At 36.8% G+C, this 22,247-nt stretch overlaps 1 protein-coding gene across 2 annotated transcripts; it reads right to left on the bottom strand.

Annotated features, from left to right (window-relative positions):
- Positions 1-901: 901 nt before the first annotated feature.
- LOC110825902 (Glycosyltransferase family 61 protein) lies at positions 902-3,570 on the bottom strand. 2 transcript variants are annotated; one of them, XM_022056442.2, is made up of 3 exons: positions 3,455-3,570; positions 2,632-2,709; positions 902-2,416 (listed from the first exon to the last, which is right to left on the bottom strand). In XM_022056442.2, the coding sequence occupies exons 2-3, from the start codon at positions 2,663-2,665 to the stop codon at positions 1,080-1,082; spliced, it is 1,371 nt and encodes a 456-aa protein (XP_021912134.1). In that variant the 5' UTR covers positions 2,666-2,709; positions 3,455-3,570; the 3' UTR covers positions 902-1,079. The 2 variants fall into 2 exon arrangements, with proteins under 2 accessions (XP_021912134.1, XP_021912133.1); XM_022056441.2 differs by lacking the exon at positions 3,455-3,570 and adding an exon at positions 2,858-3,420.
- Positions 3,571-22,247: the final 18,677 nt, after the last annotated feature.

Here is a 22,247-nt window from a genome sequence, read left to right as displayed (position 1 = left end):
TTTGCTGACCATGGAGGTTGATTGACTGACTGAGAGGCAAACAAGTTTTGGTAATCGATATAAACTGAGTGATCAAGAAAATGCCTGTAAAATCCATCCTTGTGAGCCCCTAGCTATTCTTTTATCCATGGAGGTTGATTGACTGACTGGGAGGCATACAAGTTTTAGTAATCGGTATAAACTGAATGATCAAGAAAATGCCTGTAAAATCCATGGAAGCAGAAAAAATGAATTAATCTACCATGCAGGAAGGCCAAATTCCAGAATGAGCCAATTCTGGTTGATTTTGCAAATAGGGTTTCGGGGGTGAATAGTACAGTGTTTTTTTTTTCTTTGGTCCCATGCAGTCGCTATAAATATATATATATATATATATATATTGGTTTAATTGCTAAAATAGTGATTAACTTTAAACTTTTTAATTTCCTTTAAATCAGTTTAATTAAATTTATCTGTAAAAGAATTCTATATATGTAATTATTGCATGGTAATCATCATGTGAATTAATAAAATTTATTAAAAAATTTTATCAGGTTTGAAAAATTCAAATCTGAAGAACTTTTCCAATTTTGCTCTCACTTCTTCTAACCTAAACAATTACATATATTTCACTCGATTTTCTCTCGAATTCTTTATAAGTTTAATTCACATGACAATCATATAATTATATTTTAATGATATAATTGTCACATAGATAATGTGTAAAAAGTATCTATCTATTTGGGAGGACAAATTAATTAAAAGTATTAATTTAAATTTACAACAATTAAAATGTCATACATCAATTTTTTTTTTTTAAAAAAAAAGAAAGATACAACGTGGAGACTATTTTTGTGAAAAAAATTTACATGCTTAATTTTTATCATAACATCCCACAACCATCCTCATCAAAACAGCTTGCTCCATAAGAATCATGTGTTATTATTATTCAGCCAAAGGAGCCTTCCCTCTTTCTGCTAAACATGTACAAAATGTTTACAAAGACACCTTTTTCCTTCTTACAATTCTGAGTCCCTTTTTTTTGGTTAATACATACAAAATCAAATCCATCTGTCCATACAATGTTCAAACAATCATAATCATAGAGCCGAGTTAACGTGAAAACGATTGTTCGAGTAATCGTAAGCACGAATTAACCTTTTCTGAAATCTTCTTAGATCCAGCCGCACATTCTGGTGCTCAAGATAAATCTTCTTTGTGTATTCCCATCCCTTCTTGTTGACACTTTCAGGGTCCGCAAGGACAGGATCATTCTTGTCATATTTGTCATACAATGAGCTCTCTCTAGCAAGAATACGGTACCCTATATACTTCAATCCAAGTTTCTTTGCAGGTTCCCCATAGTAAGTTTCTGCTGCCCAATCTGTTCCTAGAGGAATTATTTGAATGAACACACAGCCAGGTTTCATAAACAAGAAATGAGTCATGGCTGCACCATGGACACCAACCATGACATGGCTTGAGTTAAGTACTCTGTAAATCTTGGCAAGTTCAGTTGTTCTCTCAGGCCTTAGGACTTTAACTGCAAACCCAATTTCCTCTGCAATTTTCACCATTGAATTCTCATTGATTATTGCTCTTGATCCATTTCTTGACAAGAGAACCAGAGTTGGTTTCTTGGAAACTTGAGCTTTTGTCTCGGATTCCACTGGCACAGAGGATGATGATGATGATAATGATGGAGAAGCAAGTTTCTTTCTCAGATTCTCTTGAGCTTCTCTTAGCTCGGATTGAATCAAGCCTCGAATCCGCGGTCGGTAGGCTTTATCCAGAAGATTTCTGAAATCAACAATGCTTTTGTTGTTCCCCTTCATTTGAGAAGGATCAACGGTGAGTTCATCATGGATTCTGAGACCAACAATGGCTTCGGGAAAACAATGTGTTCTCTTGTCCCCATTGAAATCAATTGCAGGATAATATGATAAATGAGAAAGAATGTCTCCATACTTCAGGATCCACCAATTATGGTATTCAAGAATCACGAACACAACCTTCTTGTTGAAATGCTGAGAGGTTATATACAGTGGTAGAATCCCATCGTTGAATTCATGATAAACATTGCCGGTATATCCTCCGGTAGAGAAGAACACGGCGGGAACATCGTGATAAACATCACAGTGATGATCAATACCCATGTTCTCATTTTTCCTGATGAGCTCCAATTCATCAATGGTGTCCATCACACTTGTCTCCCATTTCCGGGTGTAGGGTTTGATCCTCTCGTGCTGGAGTTCAGTGTCTTCTTTCTCTTTGCTGCTTTCCTCAACAACACCGGAAATGTAGTTGATGAGACCGCCATTTTTGGTGGTTTTTGAGCTGTAAAGGAAGATTGAAGAAGAAGCAGAATGTGTTCTCACATCACCTTTCATTATACAAACATCTGTGCGGAAAGCACTCCTGTCACAGCATATAGTTCCTGAATCCAACCCAGAAAGGAAAATTCAAGTTTCAGACAAATTTTTGAAGATTAATGATTACATATCTGTGATTCAATCTGGTCTAATAAGAGTTCAGTGAATGTTTTGATTGAAGCTTAAAGCTTTTATAATCATATTCATCATGAATGCAAAAGTATGATGGTTCGCTTAAAGCATGAAGCTTTATACTAAAAAGAGAAACAGAAGTACTCACCATTAGAGATGGAAGAACATGGCGGAGAATTCATGTCTGCATCCAAAACAAATCTTTCACTTCCTCTGCCAAAGGAATCTGCAAGACCCACAAAAAATCAGCAAGACAGAAACCAAGCCAAACAAAATCATCCCCAGAAACAGAAAGAGTAAAAGAAAAAAAAAACGAAGGAAAACAGAGAGAGAGGCAAAACAGAGAATAACCCAGGAGAGAGAGAGAAGCTTACATAAAAGAGAGAGAGAAGAAGAAGAGCCAAAGAGATGAGGAGCCAAAACCAGGCCGCAAGAAAGAATAGAGAGAAAGAGAAGAGTAAAAAGCTTCGGCCTTGTTCTCTTACTATAACCAGAGTTTGCAAACAGAAAAACCAAGGCCTGTGTTTCTTCATCTTCCCCAATATTTTCATGTTCTCCTTTCTTTAGCTGACGAGAACGCTGGTATCTCACCATATCTCTTCACACCCAGCAACGGATTAAGCTTCAATCTCGATAAGATAAGCTTATTTTTAAGCTTGCATGAGCAGCTTTTTGTGGTTGCAGCTTTTAAAACGTTATAAAAATGATTATATAAAGGATAAAAAAAAAAAAAAAAAAATGAGGGTATAAAACTATAAATGTTTGAGCTTTTTGAAACAGTAATGGCAATTCTGACTTCTGGGTTTTGGTGCTGCTCTTGAACCAAGAACAGAGAGAGGCTTACAAGGGAAGATTAGAGGGAGGTTTTGTTGAATAAGAATGTAAGTATAAGGGGTAAGCAGGTCAAAGATGGCTTTAAATAGTCAACAAAAATTTTTGTACAAGAATAAATCAAGAGAGAGAGAGAGAACCTGTTCCTGTTGGCTCCTCCCGGGTTGCCTCCTTTGCTTTAGTTTGGTTTTCTTCTCTTTCCTTCACTGATTGTGATTGTTGCCTTGTTTCACGCGCTTCCTTATTAAAACAAGAAAATATAAAATATACCTTCTTGAATTTTGATTTTTCAAAGAACCCAACTTTTTGTTTCTATGAATTTTTAATAATCTAATGAAATATAATAAAAAAAAAAATTATTATTAATTTAAGCATTTTTATCATTTAATCTAAAAAGGGTTTGCTTTTTTTTTTTTCACTTTTTTTGGGTAATATTATTACTCATCTTTCTGTAATAATTGAATCAGCATTTTACCTCATCATCACCTACTAGCCTTTTCTTGTAATTTTCTTTTTCAAAAAAAAAAAAAAAAAAAAAGAAGATAACAAGTATGAAGAAAGAGTGGTTATGAATGTGAAATTGGAAATATGTTTTTTTTTTTTTTTTTTTTTTTGAATTTTCATTAGAAATTAGTTCATTTTAGTATTGAACCAAATGGCTAAACAATATCTGATTTGATTCAATCCACTCTAATATGTTTTTCTATTCTCAACATGGAATACTTTTAACATCAACTACATATATATATATATATATATATATTACTTGGTCCATTTTCTCACATTCAGTTGATAATCAAACGACCCCTCTTTTTGTCTCCAAGAAATATAAAAACAAGTTATATAACTTACTGGGTTATATTTATTGCTACCAATAATCTTTTATTTGGAATATATATATATATATATATATATGTAGTATAAATTGTTTTAATTTCGAGATTGCTTTAATGTATTAATGTTCCCGAAATTAATTATATTGAAATGGGTGGGGGTTGTGATCAATTACTCAGAATTTTCTTAAAAAGGATAGTGTAAATTTTTCTGTTTTGAAAATTTATTATTTTATTAATAATATAAAATATATATTAATTACAGTATAATTTTGTTGGAATTTATAGAAAAATAAATAAATATATATATATATAATAATTATTGAATGTCGTTTTCATAAGAGTAGATAAAGTTGAATTTGGATTAATTGATATTTGCGTTAAACTAACAACTATTGACCATTAATAAAAGGAACCCAATTCGGACAAGCCACTTTTACTTTTCTATTGGCTCTCTTTGCCGTTTAATTACTAAATTGCTACACACATATATATATATATATATATATATATATATATACATATAGCTGGTTCATTGATTTAATTAATTTCTGGATATTTATGAGATTTGATTACTTCTCTTGATTATTGGTTTTTTAATGTTTTAATCATCTATATTATTATTATTATTATTTCTTCAAATTAACCATGAGTTTTTTTTATTAAAAAATAAATAAATAAATAAAATTTAAAAAAAGAAAAAAGGAAGGTGACATGCATGCATAGGTAAGCTAGCCCATTAACGTTATCTTCAAGCAATATACGTATAATTAAGACACATTAAATTATTGATAAAGTTAGTACCATTTATCACATTAACAGATGAGGAGCTTGTCAAAAATTAGAATATACGTATACATGAAACAACTGGAATAAATAATTTTAAAAATATCACACAATTATAATAAATAATTAAGAGCATATATTAAACATATAATTGATTTTAAATTATAATGTTGTTACTATTTAAATCCATATCGGATTTGTATGTATTATATTCTTCTTATGTTTCATTACATTATAATTTAAATTAACCTTAATATAAGTGTACAATAATATAGAAGATAAGATAATATGAGTACACTACATGCATGCTTCATTTAGTTAACCATGAAATATCCACCATTATAAATTGCTATGACTTATATATATATATATATATATATACACGCACACCATTAATGTAACACCTCTAACTTTTTGGGGGTTAAATGTATCTGTTATCATTCTTTAACCAAACTATAACTAGTAAACAGATATATTATGCATTCGACTACCCATTATATATTAAATAATCCAATTCGTCCAAATTAATTCAATATATCGCACATTACAACCACCTAAAATGACAGGTGAAAACTCCTATTTATAAAAGGGAATGTTAAATTATAACTTCATAAGTGTAAATAAAGAAGAGTCTATATGGTTTGACTAATTAGCTTCCTCTAAATGTTGTACTGTAGTTGATACTCCTAACTCCATCCTATGTACTACTGCACCTGAAAATGATATAAAATGAGCATACTCTAACCCAGTAAAATTAATTTGGAACGTAAACTAAAGTATGAAAAAATATTTGCATTTCTAGTCTGGCATCCACCCGTGTAAACCTACTCCATGTGCAAATATATCCCAATTACTTACTTCCACCCGTCTCCCTCAAAAGTTCCTAACCCTTTTCTAACTAATTAATAATACTAACTAGTCTACCTCTTCATCACTATTGGTGTGTCCTGTACCTACAGAGACCTAATCAGTCCATATTTCACAATCTATGACAATTATATAAGCAGTACTAAACCTGTATCTAAAGTACAATGATCTTACACACGTGTATAGTCATGCCAACCGCATCAGTTCCAGAATATCCCCACCGATCACTCACTATGACCCAACAGAAACACCATACCAGTAATCCTAAGTGATACACTACTAGAGTAGCTCAACCATATAACACATGCATACGCCGACCATCACTCAACCACCTATGCCAACACTACATCAACCCTCACTCGGCTATACTCACACACACACCAACACCACAACAGCCCTTATTCGGCCACATATGTAGCAGCCCTGGAAATTTAAAATGGAATTTTATATTCAAAAATATCAAATGCGGAAGCGATGTCAAAATTTGAATAACATCCCTTACACTGAAACCGAAAACGTGCTCACAAAATATAAAAGATTAAACTACCTAAAGGAGAAACTTGAAAGTAAAAACTACGAATGTGACTATGGAGTCTTTAGGCGTCCCCTTCGTCGTCCTCCTGCGGAATCGGCTCGGGAACGATGTCCTCTTGATCTGAAATGATTAAATAAGGAATGAGCTACACTAGCCCAGTAAAGACATCACGATATCTCACCGTCACGGAGGTAAAGGTGGGTAGAAAACACAAAACAACCAATGGAGCATAATTTACAACAAATCCTTTTATCGATAAATAAAACCTTTACCATTTACTTACCTCGGTGAAATTCATAAAACAATATACGAAAGCAATAACATCATCATCATCATGGAAACATATATATGAACTGTATAACATAATACCTATCACATTTTTCGTAATTCAATCGTTACACAACATATTTTCCTAATTCACTAGCCCACTAGTATCCATGAGGATCCATAGGGGTCCCACTACCCGTTAATCCTTAACACTTGAAATCAAATTCCATGGCCGTCCCCATACCCCGTCCGGTATGGGCGCCAAACCATAGACCTCATTACCCTGTCCGGTATGAGGGTGAAACGGGCCGTCCCCATATCCCGTCCGGTATGGGCGCCAAAATACATAAGATCTCCATACCTCGTCCGGTATGGGAGACCACAATCCCGGTAGGGTTCCCTACGGACCCGGTTTGTCTACCATCTCCCAAGATATCTAGTCAGGCTGACCACATTATACCATTATCCATTTACATAATTGTTCATTCTCTTTTTCCTCAGTCAGCATCATTAATCCACATACAAGCAAGCAAAACGATAATTTATGCTAAGCAGACAACATACAGCATCAATATCCCGGTCATCTAATCCATAATCAATAAAACAGTAAAATATGCACACGAAACTATAAAATGAAAACATCGAACCTCATGCTACGTTTAAAACTGTAAAACAGGCCAAATAACAATTAACCGACAAACACACTAGACTCGGGCTCCATTAGCGACCTTAAGCAATTTCACACATTCGTTGATTCATGAAATACCGTTTTATCATTTATTGAACTTTAAAACCGTGATAGGAAATAGAGTGAGGGGTCCTTACTCGTTTCGGGGTCCGAACACGGCTTCACAGTGTGCTTGCAGGCTGTCCCTAATTTTCCCTGAATTTTTCTCGGGGAACTGAAACGCACTACTGGTACCTGCACGTGTTCCAAAAAAAATCCAAAATTAGGCCCAGGGCCCCTTTCGGCCCTAATCGCAACTCCGGCACGGCGGCTCCGCCGTGCTCCGGCGACGGCGCCGCCGCTGGCGGCGGCGATTCGCCTCGGGTTGGCTGTTTTCGGCCGTTTTCGGCCGAATTCGACCACACTCGCATCGGTCCCTGCGAGAAAACAACCCTAGGGCCCTCAGGGGGCCAAAAAATCACGGAAAAATGGAGCTTACCGGCGGCGACGCTCTCGGGTGCGGCGGCTCTCCGGCGAGGTTCGTGTTTTGGTGATTCGGCTCCGGTCAACCTGTAGAGAAAAGAGTGGTGATCACGGTGATATAAAAATTGCATCAAACGGAGGCCGGGAAGGGCCTCATCGGAGGTAAAAACCGAGAAGGGACGCGACGGCGCCGCTGGGCTTCGGCCGTGTATTCCGGCCGTTTGGCCGGGATTTTGGCTCCGATTTGGCCACAGGAGGAATCAGCGTGGAAAAACGAGTCGGGGGTACGAAATTTACCTCGATCGGCGGTCGGAAGTTCCTCCGGTGCGGCGGCGGGTGGCGGCGGCCGGCTTCTGGTTCGTCTTCTCCGGCGAGCGGCAGGCGGCTAGGGTTTGTGGTCTGGTGTGGGGGTTCTATTTATAACCCCTTGCCTTTTGATCTCAGCCGTCCATTTTGTTTTAATCTGGGCCGTCCGTTTTTGATTAAATCTGGGTCGTCCGATAGCCCGCTTGATCTGGGCCGTCCGATCGCGCCCACGCGGATCGCCAACGTGGCCCTTTTTGGAACGACATGATTTTGCCACGTGGCAGGTCCCGGTTGGCCGGGACTGCTGACCGGGCCTGCTGACGTGGCTTTTTTTTTTTTCCTCCTCCTTTCCGGGCGTTACAACATACACACACACGAACACCCTAACGGCCCTTACTCGACCACACACACATACGCACTAACACCTAACGGCCCTCACTCAGCCAAACCACACATACTTTAACCCCCAACGGCCCTCACTCGGCCACCCACCTCCACTACACCAACCACACACACACATCATCACCACACCAGCCATCACCCAACAGCCACCAAGTGACCATATGCACACACACGGTTCTGCCACTATTGGCAACCCACCGGCCACCCTAGGCCACACACATACACCATTCTGCCACTATTGAAGAATCATCGACCGTCTCAAGGCCACACCGTCTCAAGGCCCTCAATGACCATTCCAAGGCCACACACACACAGTTCCACCACACTGGCCCCTCTCAAGGCCACACATATTGTTCCGCCACCATTGGCATCCACTAGCCATCATACAGCCACACACTCATTCCACTCTGCCATCACTGGCAACCAACCATCGAATGACCACTCATACACACACACACAGAGCCTTTACCGGCACACCAGAGTAATTGGCCACTCATACACACACACATAACCCATACCGATACACCAGAACACACACTCCTTCAAAATTCGGTGATACTCCCAAATATTTTTACCTATTTTCACCCTTACCTCTCGGTCTCCATGCAATTCCTTCCTATCACCCCTAACCTCGGCTCAGACTTTTCTACTACATGAACTATTTGCAACATTATCTATTTCCCTTCCCCTTCTTCTTCTCACAAACTTGAAAAGTAAGAATTCAAGGTGCGTCGCCACATTGAAATTTGAAACTTCTTTACCCCTTTCTAGTATTCGATGCTCACTTACCAAATAATCCTACAAGAATTTCACAATTGATTTACCATTACAGAGTTCACCATTCAAAATCCACTTACCTCTCCTTTCTGAGTGTAGTGTCGAATCGCAGTGATGAACCTTGTTCCAAACAACCTCCCTCGTATGTGGTTGCACTCTGACGAAGTCTCTCACACCACCTCGTCCTTATTAGCCTTTCAAGAGTCAATTTCTCCTTTCATTCTCCATCAAGCTTCCTCACTTTTTCTTTCTACTAACCTCACCCTCAAACCCTTTTGGTGTTACAGATGAGAAGAAAAAAAGCGAAAATTATTCGTGTAAGCCTGGGGTTCGGGCTCGGGTGGGTTTTTTTTTCTATTTTATCGGGCCGAAGGAGACCTTGGGTCTACTGGGTGTTACAATTAATAAACTAATATTTCATACACAATCCCAAATGACTACTCCTTTAAACGATAAGGACTAGTAAAACATCCAATTGTTGATATATTTTTATTCCAATTGATGTTTCTTATATTTATATTCAAAATTTTAATATTGTTGTTTTCAATGTCCAAAACTTATAAAAAAATATATTTTATTTGTGACGTAATCAATATTAAATCAATTTTTTACCGTGACAAAAATTTTCTTTCTCTATAAAATTAGCAAGAAAAATCAACATTATTTTATATATTCCCAATAGTACCTCTCCCACCAGTTTTAGATGAATGATTTTGTAAAAATTACAAAATAGTTGGTATTTATAGATAAATATACGTTATTTAATATCTACATATATTATTAATAACTAATAAAAGAATAGATCAACTTAGGAAACTTGAACTTTCCACAATAATAGTTGGTATTCATACACATATGATATCCCAGCGGATCAATAGGGATATTAATTATATTCATTCTTAAAAATATTACATACAAAAAATTCAACAAGTATCAGATATATATATATATCACCAAGAGATATTTCTTGGATAAATTTTTAATTAAAGAAATAATAATTATGAAAATTAAAATTTATTATTCTCACCCTTATAAGTATTAAGGTAAGATTTCTTACTCCAAAAATTAGCAATTGGCTTGTTATTTTGGGTTCTTTAAATGATAATTAATTGGAAAATTATTATAATAATAATTATTATTTTATAGGAAGGAATGAAGAAGATCCTTAATATTTTTTAAAAAGGATATATATGATCACGTGTACCTCAGACGCCAAGCCCGAGACTTGGAGAGCCGCTGACAGACATTCAAAAACCAACCAATTGCGCGCTAATTACGACGTAGACGTCAGCATCTCCATTTGTATGCAAGTTTTTATTTGAGATATTATTTTATCCCATTGGATCAAATTGTTGCCTTATAATTTTTTAAATTAAATAATATCTTGTAATATCCAAATTCAAAAAATAGATCCGAAATAAAATCTGTTAATTTAAATATACATAAAAAAATAAAATAAAATACATATTATAAATTAATTTAATAAAATTTTTGTTTTATTTAAAAAAAATAAATTAGGAATGAAATTGAAAACAATTTTAGTAAAAAATTGTGAAAAATTGGGTTCGCGGGGTATTTTTTTTAAAAAAATCAGAAATTGGGGGTTAGAACATAATTTTAAAAAATTTTACCACGTAGGACCGCATAATCAACAGTCTCAACGAACCGGAGCGTGCTGCATGGCAAGGCACGCTGATTCGGTGCCACGCTGGCGATCTGCATGCCCCACGATTGGACGATCCAAAAGTATTCTCGCGCAAGTGGACGGCCTAGATCCCTTCCCTCCTCAGGCGTGATCGGACGTTCGCAATCAAACACGATGAATGGTCCAAATTCGTTTCCTCCTTAGATACGATTGGACGGTCAAGATCAAACACGATGAACAGTTCAGATTCGTTTATTCTTTATGTGCGATCGAATGGTCGAGATTAACGCAATATGGGTATAAATATTTCGCATCATACAGAACCCGAACCCTAGCCGCTAGTCCCCTGCTAGAGAAGAAAAACCAACCATCGGAGAAGGGAGCCGACCGCCACCCACCACTGCACTCTAGCCACTTTCGACCGCTAAAAAAAGATAAAAATTCTTCCACCCACTCAGAATTCGATTTCGAGCATCCCTATGGCCATATCATAATAAAACAAATGGCGGGTGAGCCGAAATTTGCGGGCAAAATTTGCAACCGTCTCCGATGAGCCTCTTCTCGATTTCTGTTTCATGTAATTTTTTCACCGTTGTGTTTACCATTCTGTGTTCTATAGGTTGACCGAATAAAAACACTCAGCTGCGAATGTGAGCCGATGAAGCTGCCGCATCAAAAAATTTCACCATCGATAGATTTCTATTTTTTTATTTTTTTTGGACCAACCAAGGCCCCTTAACGTATTTTTTCGCAGGGATGGGTATAAAAAAAAGGTAAAAATTCTTCCACCCGCTCATTCGATTCTGAGCATCCCTGTGGCCATATCATAATAAAACAAATGGCAGGTGAGCCAAAATCTATGGGAAAAATTTGCAACCGTCTCCGATGAGCCCCTCCGTGATTTCTGTTTCATGCAATTTTTTCACCTGTGTTTATCATTCTATGTTTTATAGGTTGACCGAAAAAAATACTCAGCTGCGAAGGTGAGCCGGTGAAGCCGCTGTATCGAAAAATTCTACCATCGGTAGATTTCTATTTTTTTATTTTTTTTGGGCCAACAAAGGCCCCTTCATGTGTTTTCTCGCAAGGATGAGTATAAAATTGACCAAAACTGGCCAAAACTGCCAGAGCACGGCGGTGCCGCCATACTGGAATCCTGAAATTGGCCAGAAAAGGAGTTTAACACTGATTTTGGATTTTGAGGTATTTTTAGGTACGTCAAGCATATTTTAATCTCCATAAAAAAAAAATCAATAAACCCGGGGACCGCCAGTAGACGCAGTAGAAAGTTCAGTATTTCAGACACTGATTCGAGTAAAAATTCCTAAACTTACTCTTTGTTATGGAATTAAAGTTTAATGATTGATAATATGACATTTTATGTAATTTAAAAAACTTCGATAATAATTACAGGTTACTAATGGAGCCGGAACTGGTTAGTTATTTATTGTTTGTCCTGTTTAACAGATTATTTGATTTTATAACTTTAAATGCATGATAATATACTAAAATTGGTTAAATAATTAAGTTGTGCTTCCTTGATGCATGTATTGTTTGTCTTACGTAATTTACGATTAATTTGTGAAACTGAAAATTAAAATATAAACGGAAAATTACTTGGTTAAGTGAATTAATGAATGGTTATCTTACTGGATATTCTGGGAGTGGTCGACGGACCGGGTACACAGAGAACCCTACTGTGAATGTTATCTCATACTGGACGGGGTATCGATGGATGATTTTTTTGGCGCTCATACCGAACGGGTATGGGGATGGCCCGATTCACCCTCATATTGGATAAGGTACTGAGCAATGTTATTTTTGGCGCTCATACCAGACGGAGTATGGGGACAGTCAGTTAATTATTTAATTGGATATTGAATTCACGCATAGTAGGATATCCCTATAGACCCCCAAGGATACTAGTAAGCAAATAAAAATGGAAAATTATTTTTCTTGCTTACTTGAATATGAGATTATGATGTTATTTGAGTTATTATCTCTATAGATCAGTTTTGAAAATCTCGCAACGGTGAGTAAGCAATAAATGATTTTACTTATCATAAATGAATTTATTTAAATTAAGAGGTTCATTAATTATTTTTATGATTTTTACCAACTTTCAGTTTCTGTGTAACAGCCCCGGAAATTCATAATGGAATGTATATTAAAAATATCAAATGCGGAAGCGAAGTCAAAAATTCGATTAACATCCCTTACACTAAAACCAAAAACGTGCTCACAATATAAAAGATCAAACTACCTAAAGGAGAAACTTGAAAGTAAAAGCTACAAATATGGCTATGGAGTCTTTAGGCGTCCCCTTCGTCGTCCTCCTGCGGAACTGGCTCGGGAACAAGGTCTTCCTGATCTGAAATGATTAAATAAGGAATGAGCTACACTAGCCCAGTAAAGACATCACGATATCTCACCGTCACGGAGGTAAAGGTGGGTAGAAAACACAAAAAGACCAATGGAGTATAATTTACAACAAAACCTTTTATCAATAATAAAACCTTTACCATTCACTTACCCGGTGAAATTCATAAGACAATATACGAAAACAATAACATTATTATCATCATGAAATCATATATAAACTGTATAACGTAATACTTATCAAGCCTTTCGAAATTCAATCGTTACACAATATATTTTCCTCATTTACCAGCCCACTAGTATCCATGGGGATCCATAGGGGTCCCCCTACCCGTTAACCCTTAACACTTGAAATCGTATTCCAGGGCCGTTCCCATACCCCGTCCGGTATGAGGGTGAAACGGGCCGTCCCCATACCCCGTCCGGTATGGGCGCCAAAACACATAAATCTCCATACCCCGTCCGGTATGGGAGACCACAATCCCGGTAGGGTTCCCTACGGACCCGGTCCGTTCACCATCTCCCAGGATATCTAGTCAGGCTGACCACATTATACAATTACCCATTTACATAATCTTTCATTCTCTTTTTCCTCAGTCAGTATCATCAATCAAATACAAACAAGCAAAACGGTAATTTATGCCAAACAGACAACATACAACATCAATATCCCAGTCATTCAATCCATAATCAATAAAACAGTAAAATATGCACACGAAACTATAAAATGAAAACATCAAATCTCATACTGCATTTAAAACTGTAAACAGGCCAAATAACAGTTAACCGACAAACACACTAGACTCGGGCTCCATTAGCGACCTTAAGCAATTTCACACATTCGTTGATTCATGAAATACCATTTTATCATTTATTGAACTTTAAGACCGTGATAGGAAATAGGGTGAGGGGTCCTTACTGTCCGAACAAGGCTTCACAATGCGCTTGCAGGCTGTCCCTAATTTTTTCTGAATTTTTCCCGGGGAACTGAAACGCACTACTGGTACCTGCACGTGTTCCAAAAAAATCCCAAATTAGGCCCAGGGCCCCTTTCGGCCAATATCGCAACTCCGGCACTGCGGCGGTTCACCTCGGGTTGGCCGTTTCTGGCCGAATTCGGCCACACTCGCATTGGTTCCTGCGATAAAACAACCCTACGGCCCTCGGGGGGCTGAAAATTTACGGAAAACCGAAGCTTACCGACGGCGGTGCTCTCGGGTGCGGCGGCTCTCCGGTGAAGTTCGTGTTTTGGTGATTCGGCTCCGATCAACCTGTAGAGAAAAGAATGGTGATCACGGTGGTATAAAAATTGCATTAAACAGAGGCCGGGAAGGGCCTCATCGGAGGCAAAAACCGAGGAGGGGCGCGGCAGCGCTGCTGGCTTTCGACCGTGTTTTCCGGCCGTTTGGCCGGGATTTTGGCTCTGATTTGGCCACTGGGGAAATCAACGTGGAAAAACGAGTCGAGGGTATGAAATTTACCTCGATCGGCAGTCAGAAATCTCCCCAGTGCGGCGGCGGCCGGCTCTGGTTGTCTTCTCCGGCGAGGGCAGGCGGCTAGGGTTTTGTGGTCTGGTGTGGGGGTTCTATTTATACCCTTTTGCCTTTTGATCTTAGCCGTCCATTTTGATTTAATCTGGGCCGTCCGTTTTTGATTAAATCTGGGCCGTCCGTGAGATTAAAGCTGGACCATCCGTGCGCGCGATTGATCTGGGCCGTCCGATCGCGCGCACGCGGATCGCCAACGTGGCCCGTCCTGGATCGACGTGGTCTTGCCACGTGGCAGGTCCCGGTTGGCCGGGATTGCTGACTGGGTCTGCTGACATGGCTGCTGATGTGGCCCTTTTTTTTTTCTTCTTCTTTAATTTCCCTGGCGCTACATTCTGCATCGGTGAGTAGTGTGATATTCTTACTGGGATAGTGTAGTTCATCCTTTTATTAACTATTTCATATCAAGAGGACTAAGATTTAGATCCCGATCAACAAGAGGGTTATGAATAGTTCACCACCCAGACTCCCTTTAAAAGCTAGTGAATGTCGTCCTAAGATGCTCAGTTGTTTACTTTTCGTTTATTTCTTTGATTTTCACTTGTTTTTTTAAAATGGACATTCACATAGCCTTGTTGGTTATTCTAAATTATTGTGTAAGGAATATAAACCATAACTCTATTATTTCTCTTCAGCATTCAATTTATAATTTTATTTCCTTTTAAGTTCCGGGCTTTACATATCTTGTATTTGATTGGATGATCTTAATTTCGTTTTCTTTATAATTGGGAATATTTGGCATGTTTTTGTTAAAAATTGTGTTATATTGATTTTGATTCATTTTTTCAATTTTTTTATATTTTTATTATGATATTATACTATAATTTGTCACATACAATGCATCATCGTATAAGGTAATGATCGTAACATATTTACTTAAATTACATAAATTCAAGTTAAGTAAAATAATTTAACATTATTAATCTTAACAAAATCACAGAAACGTCACATCTCTTAAATGTAAGACATAAATATATATACGAGAATATAAAAAAAATTCTTATATTATAAACAAAAGTTACAAAATAGTAACTTTAATCTTAAGGTCTAGCTTTAAAAAAAAAATTTCTACATCACCACTCACTCTGCAGTAGTATATTCGATATCTGGAGGGTGGTAGGGGGATGAGATAAAATATTCAATAAGCAATATTATAAAATTACAACATAGTATATGAAATATGTAGTTTTCTTTACACACAACAAAAATATATATCATATATTCTTTTCAAAAAATATTATAAAATTACAATATAATACATGAAATATATTTCTTTACAAAAAATAAAAACATATATCATATACTCTTTTCAAAAAATAAATATGTAAAATCATAAGACGAATGCATAAATTAGAATACAGATTCACAATTGTTTAATTGTATACTTTATTACTACTATAGATGATCGATCAGTTACCATATATTATGTGTAAGCACATATACTTTTAACTAGTTCCCCATGTACTTGAATATGGAACAGTCAGGATATGCAGGTCACATTATTTTTTCATACACCCAAATATAGAACGGTTATGTATGGGTACACACTTATCACTTTACTAATACACCCGAATACGAAACGGTATGTATGACCATATTAAAGCTTAATATAATGCATGTGCTTTCGAAACAACTCATTTCCATAAGAAGTGATGGACATATATCAAAATTAAATTTTAAAAATAAAAAATAAAATAACACTTATATCGAAATAAAACTTTAATAAATATTTACTTAGTAAATATGAAAATACAAATTAAATTTTTTTAAAAATACGTAAGTCATAATATCACAACATCTACTTGCATATTTTTATATTAAAAATACGTGAAATACTTTAAAACTGCATAAACTAATGAATTTATAATATCAACTTACCTCAGGTCCTTAGCAATCATATTTCAAACATTTCATTTTATCTATTGCTTTATGTATCCACTCAGATATAGTCTCTCCTTATATTGTTTTAATTTTTTTGTGGAGTATATAATCTTAATTCCGACATATTTCCAGCTGAATATTCTCCTCTCAAAAATCCTGCAGAGTTTCGTGATGATTTTGATCACTTTTTTGACTCAAAAATATCCAAGACAATGCTCAAAACAAATCCTAAAAATTAAAGAAAAATTGAATTTCAAAACTTAAGAAAAGACTTGTCATTTTAATGGTTTATAACCTCATTTTGACCATGAGCATTCTTCATCTTCTCTTCCTCTTCTTTTGTTATTACAAATTTAGTAGAGTTTTTTTTAATGTTTTTATCTAAAAATTTTGTAATACTCTCACAAAATCACACACTTTGTATTCTTTTTTTCCTCATATTTTTCACTATTTTCCTCTCATCCACAATGTCTCTTCCTCCATTCTCCCATCTCCTATTTATAGGAGTAAAGAGTCACGACAGAAATATTATCATCATTTCGCACTGTCACTTCATCTAAAAGTTGTCACATTTAATTTTGACACTTCATCTAAAAGTTGTCACTTTTCTTTACGTAGCTTCATTTAAAATTTACTACTTTTCATTATGTCACTTCATTTAAAAAGTTTTTATATTTTTCCATATCTCTTCATGCTTATTATAGTTTCTTCATCCTTATCCATCATTTTCTCGTTTGACCCTAAATTTGAGCTGATATAGAGCTCCTTATATTCCCTTATACCCACATAAGCCCATAAGGCCTAAACAGCAACCCATTATAAACGTCTCTACATGTCTCTCAATTTTTCTTTTCATTTGACTATAAACTATGTATTTAACATTATTATATATTTTTAAATACATGCAAAAACTAAATTAAATATATCAAATATAAAAAATTAACTCGAGAGTATTTTCGAGCTATCACATAACTGATGTGCATATATAGTGTATTTTAATGAAATTTATAAATTTTTTAATAAAAATTTAATAATAACTTATATTTTTACAATAAATTATAAGTATACCCTATTAAATTAATGATAATAATAAAAATACTATTTTATTCTTGTTCAATTAGAGAAATAACTTTTTAAGTAAAATTTTATATCGAATGAAGCTCTGCCTATCTTAGTCCCTAAAAAATAGAATTGATCTTTTTTCTTCTTTCATTTTATGCCTCCTTCGAAATTTTATCTCCTCCACCTTCAAATACAACTAGGAAATAGATGTCGTAATTCTCGGGTCTGGAATATGGTTCCAGATTAATTTTAATATTCTAAAATGTATAAAAATTTATTTTCGAAATTAATAAAACTTAAGTTAATGTAAATTATGAAAAAAAATAGGTTAGGGATGAAATTGAAAATAATTTTGGAAAAATGGGTAAAAATTTAGGTTCATATGGTGTTTTTGAAAGAAAAATTAAAAACTGGTGGTCATAGTACAAATAAGAAAATTTTGGCAACGTAGGACCACCCAATTAGCAGTTTCGACGAATCGAAGCGTACTGGGTGGCAAGACCCACTGACTCGGTGCCACGCGGGAGGCCACGCTGGCGATCTGCGTGCCCCATGATCGGACAACCCAAAAGCGATCCTGTGGTCGTGGACGGTCTGGATCTGTTTCTTCATTAGGCATGATCGGACGGTTGAGATCAAACACGATGAATGGTTCATATTCGTTTTCTCCTTAGGTGCGATTAAACAGTCAATATTAAACATAATGAACGACCCACATTAACGCGAGATGGGTATAAATATTTCGCATCACACCGAACCCGAACCCTAGCCGTTAGCCTCCCGTTGGAAAAGAAGAACCAGTCATTGGAGAATGGAGCCGATCGTCGACAGCCGCTGCACCGAAGTCACCTACGACTGCCAGAAAAGGTAAAAAATTCTCTTACTCGCTCAAAATTCGATTCCGAGCACCCCTTTGGCCATATCAGAGCAAAACGAATGGTAGGTGGGTCAGAAACCGTGGGCAAAGCCCGACAAAGTCGCCATGGGAAAAACCTGCAATCGCCTCTGATGAGCCCCTTTTTATTTCTTATTTTTTACAATTATTCTACCATTGTGTTCACCGTTTTATTTTCTAAAGGTTGACCGAAGAAAAAATTCCAACTGTGAAGGTGAGCCGGCAACGCTGCCGCATCCGAAAAATTCCACCATCGATAGGTTTTCGTTTTCTGATTTTTTGGCCAACCAAGGCCCCCTAACATGTCTTTTCACAGGGATATGTATAAAGTCGTTTAAAACTGGCCAAAATTGGCCAAAAACGGCCAGGCCGAGGCAAACTACCGCTGCGGATGTTGTGCCGTCAACGGAGCACAGCGATGTCGCCGTGCCAGAACCTTGAAATTGACCGGAAAGGATTTTTAACATCGATTTTGGATTTTTGGGATATTTTTAGGTACGTGAATCATGTTTAATCTCTGCAGGAAAATTCAGGAAAACCTGGGGACCGCTAGTAGGCGTAGTAGAAAGTTCAGTGTTCCGGACATCGATTCGGGTAAGAATCCATCACCTTATTCTCCGTTATGGAATTGAAGCTTAATAATCAATAATATGATATTTTGTGTAATCTAAAAAACTTTGAGAATAATTACTGGTTACTATTGAAGCCAGAACCAGTTAGTTATTTATTTATCCTGTTTAATTAATTGTTTGATTTTACAGCTTTAAATACATGATAATATATTGGAATTGTTAAATGATTCAGTTGTGCTTTCTTGATGCATATATTGCTCATCTTGCATGATTTATAGTTGATTTGTGAAATTAAAAATTAATATGCAAACGGAAAATTGGTTGGTTATGTGAATTAATGAATGGTCGTCTTACTGGATATTTTGGGAGATGGTGAATGGACCGAGTACATAGGGAACCCTACCGTTAACGTTACCTCATATCGGGCGAAGTATCGAGGGATGGTATTTTTGGCGCTCATTCCGGACAGGGTATGGGGATAGTTGATTAGTTAACAAGTTTAGATATTGGTTCACGCATAGTGGGACATCCCTATAGACCCCTAGGGATATCAGTAAGTAAATAAAAAGGGAAACTTATTATTCTTACTCACTTGAATATGAGATTATAATGTTATTTGAGTTATTATCTCTCTAAGTCGATTTTGAAAATCTCGCAACAGTATGCAATAAATGGTTTTTCTTATTATAAACGAATTTACTTAAATTAAGAGCTCCATTGGTTGTTTTTATGATTTTTACCAACATTCAGTTTCTGTATCGTGAGTAGTGTGATATTCTTACTAGGCTAGTATAGCTCACCCTTCCATTAACTATTTCATATCAAGAGGATGAAGATCAAGATCCTGATCAACAAGAGGGTTGTGAATAGTTCACCACCTGGACTCTCTTCAAAAACTAGTGAAGGTCGTCCTAGAATGCTCAGTTATTTGCTTTTCGTTTATTTTTTTTTATTTTTGTTTGTTATTTTAGAAGGGATATTCCCGTAGCCCTATTGAGCATTCTAAATTATTGTGTAACTTTATTATTTCACTTCTGCATTTAATTTATAACTTTATTTTCTTTTAAGTTCTAAGTCTTTACAGTTGATATCAAAGTCGCGTTCCTCGAAACCATTCATTACACAAAAAAATGAATTATCACTCAACCATTCATTGTGAAATGCAGGTATAGATAGATGAGAATATGAAAACCCCCACTAAATCGAGCAGCCCGGGAGGTTCGTTTCGAGAGGATATTGATCGACTATTTAAAATGCTGGACAGACTCATCACTGTCCAACAGACCCGGGAGGAAAGGAGGGAGCCACCTGACCCTCCCTTGCTACCACAGTTTAAGCCACCCCTGTAGCGGGAGGATCCTGAGCCATCCCAGTACAACCTTGCTCCTCCACATTACCATCAGACACCACCACAGTATAGTCTGGTGCCTCCACCGCATCACTCGACACCACCACAATACAATCTGGTGCCTCTACTGTATCATTCGGTACCACCACAAAGCCATCTGGTCCCTCCCCAACACAATCTAGTCCCTTTTTCACGGGACTCAGTTCTACCCATGATGGACCCAGGCTACATTGAGAGGTATAAAAAACTAAACTCATCTGCTTTTGTAGTGACATCCTCCTTTAAAGAGGCTGAGTACTAGTTAGCTGAAATAAAGAAGGCTTTCACGACTCTTGGGATGGTCCTCGAACAGAGAGTTATACTTGCCACCTACATGCTGGTGGGAGAGGCAAGTCACTGGTGACTCAAGTAGGCCACCCTGCCCCTTCCAATCACTTGGGAACAGTTCCTGATGACCTTCAATGCAGAGTATCTCCTAGAGTATTTCCGACATTTGAAGAAAATGGAATTTGCACACCTAGTCCAGGGTGATATGACTGTATCAAAGTATGCTTGAAAGTTCCTAGAGTTTGACTGGTATTCCCCTGAGAGCATAATGAATAGAGGCAGAAAGACAAGGAAGTTCGAGTGGGGCCTCCGCCCTGAGATTATATAGTAGTTGTATATGTACAGGGTTAGTACCTACTCTGCTATTCTGGCCAAGCCACAGCTAGTGGACAGGAACCTTCGCATTTTTTCTCCAACAGTTGGGAACTTTAGACCCCCGATTTTACACTACAGACCAGCACCCATTACACCTGTTAAGCAGAACAAGAGACCTAGGCCAGTGACTTAGGCTCATCCTCAGATTTCGGTAATAGGACGTGGTAGGACTTGTCAACACTGTAGCAAGGATCGTGGGGACTAACCTTACTATCGCTTCAATAATACTTGTCGTATATATGGAAGTGCCCAACACTACGCGAGAGAGTGCCCGATGAATCAAAATCAGGCCAGACCTCCTATTTAGGGTAGAGCTTATAACCTCACTAGTAAGATGCATAAACCAACCTAGACGTGATACATGGTACGTACACTATCTGTAATTATCTTTCACATATTTTCATTGATACTGGTGCCTCATATTCATTTGTTTCACATGTTTTTACACCAAATTTGAATGTATTACCTGAAAGACTTAATTTTGCGTTGTTTGTGTCTACTCTTGAGAGTATGACACTACTAGGAGATGTTATATACAGAGCTTATATCATATATATATAGCAAATAGAAAATTGAGTGTGGACCTGATAGAGATCGACACAAGGGACTTTGATGTAATCATAGGAATAAACTGGTTAGCGACATATCACGCCACTGTAGATTATTTTCGCAAGAAACTTGTATTCAACCCCCTAGTGAAGAGTCATTTACAAATTAATAAAAATTTTAAACATCATCCCCTCATGGTAATTTTTCTAATACAAAGTACTTTAACTTGGTTGTTTTATCTAACTAGGTAAACTTAGGAAAGAAATTTGCATTCAAGAGATTTTGATAGTCAGAGACTTCCCGGATGTGTTTTCTGATGAACTACCCGGACTGTCAGTGGACAAAGAGGTTGAATTCACCATAGATCTTCAGCCAGATACCTAGTCTATCTCGGTTTTCCCTTACCGCATGAGCCATGTTGAGATAGAAG

This window comes from Carica papaya, chromosome 8 (assembly GCF_054855325.1).
Source record: "Carica papaya isolate Zhongbai chromosome 8, ASM5485532v1, whole genome shotgun sequence".
Classification (NCBI taxonomy): Eukaryota; Viridiplantae; Streptophyta; class Magnoliopsida; order Brassicales; family Caricaceae; genus Carica; species Carica papaya.
Note: the sequence above shows the minus strand (reverse complement) of the source record. Positions and strands in the feature narration are given on the sequence as shown.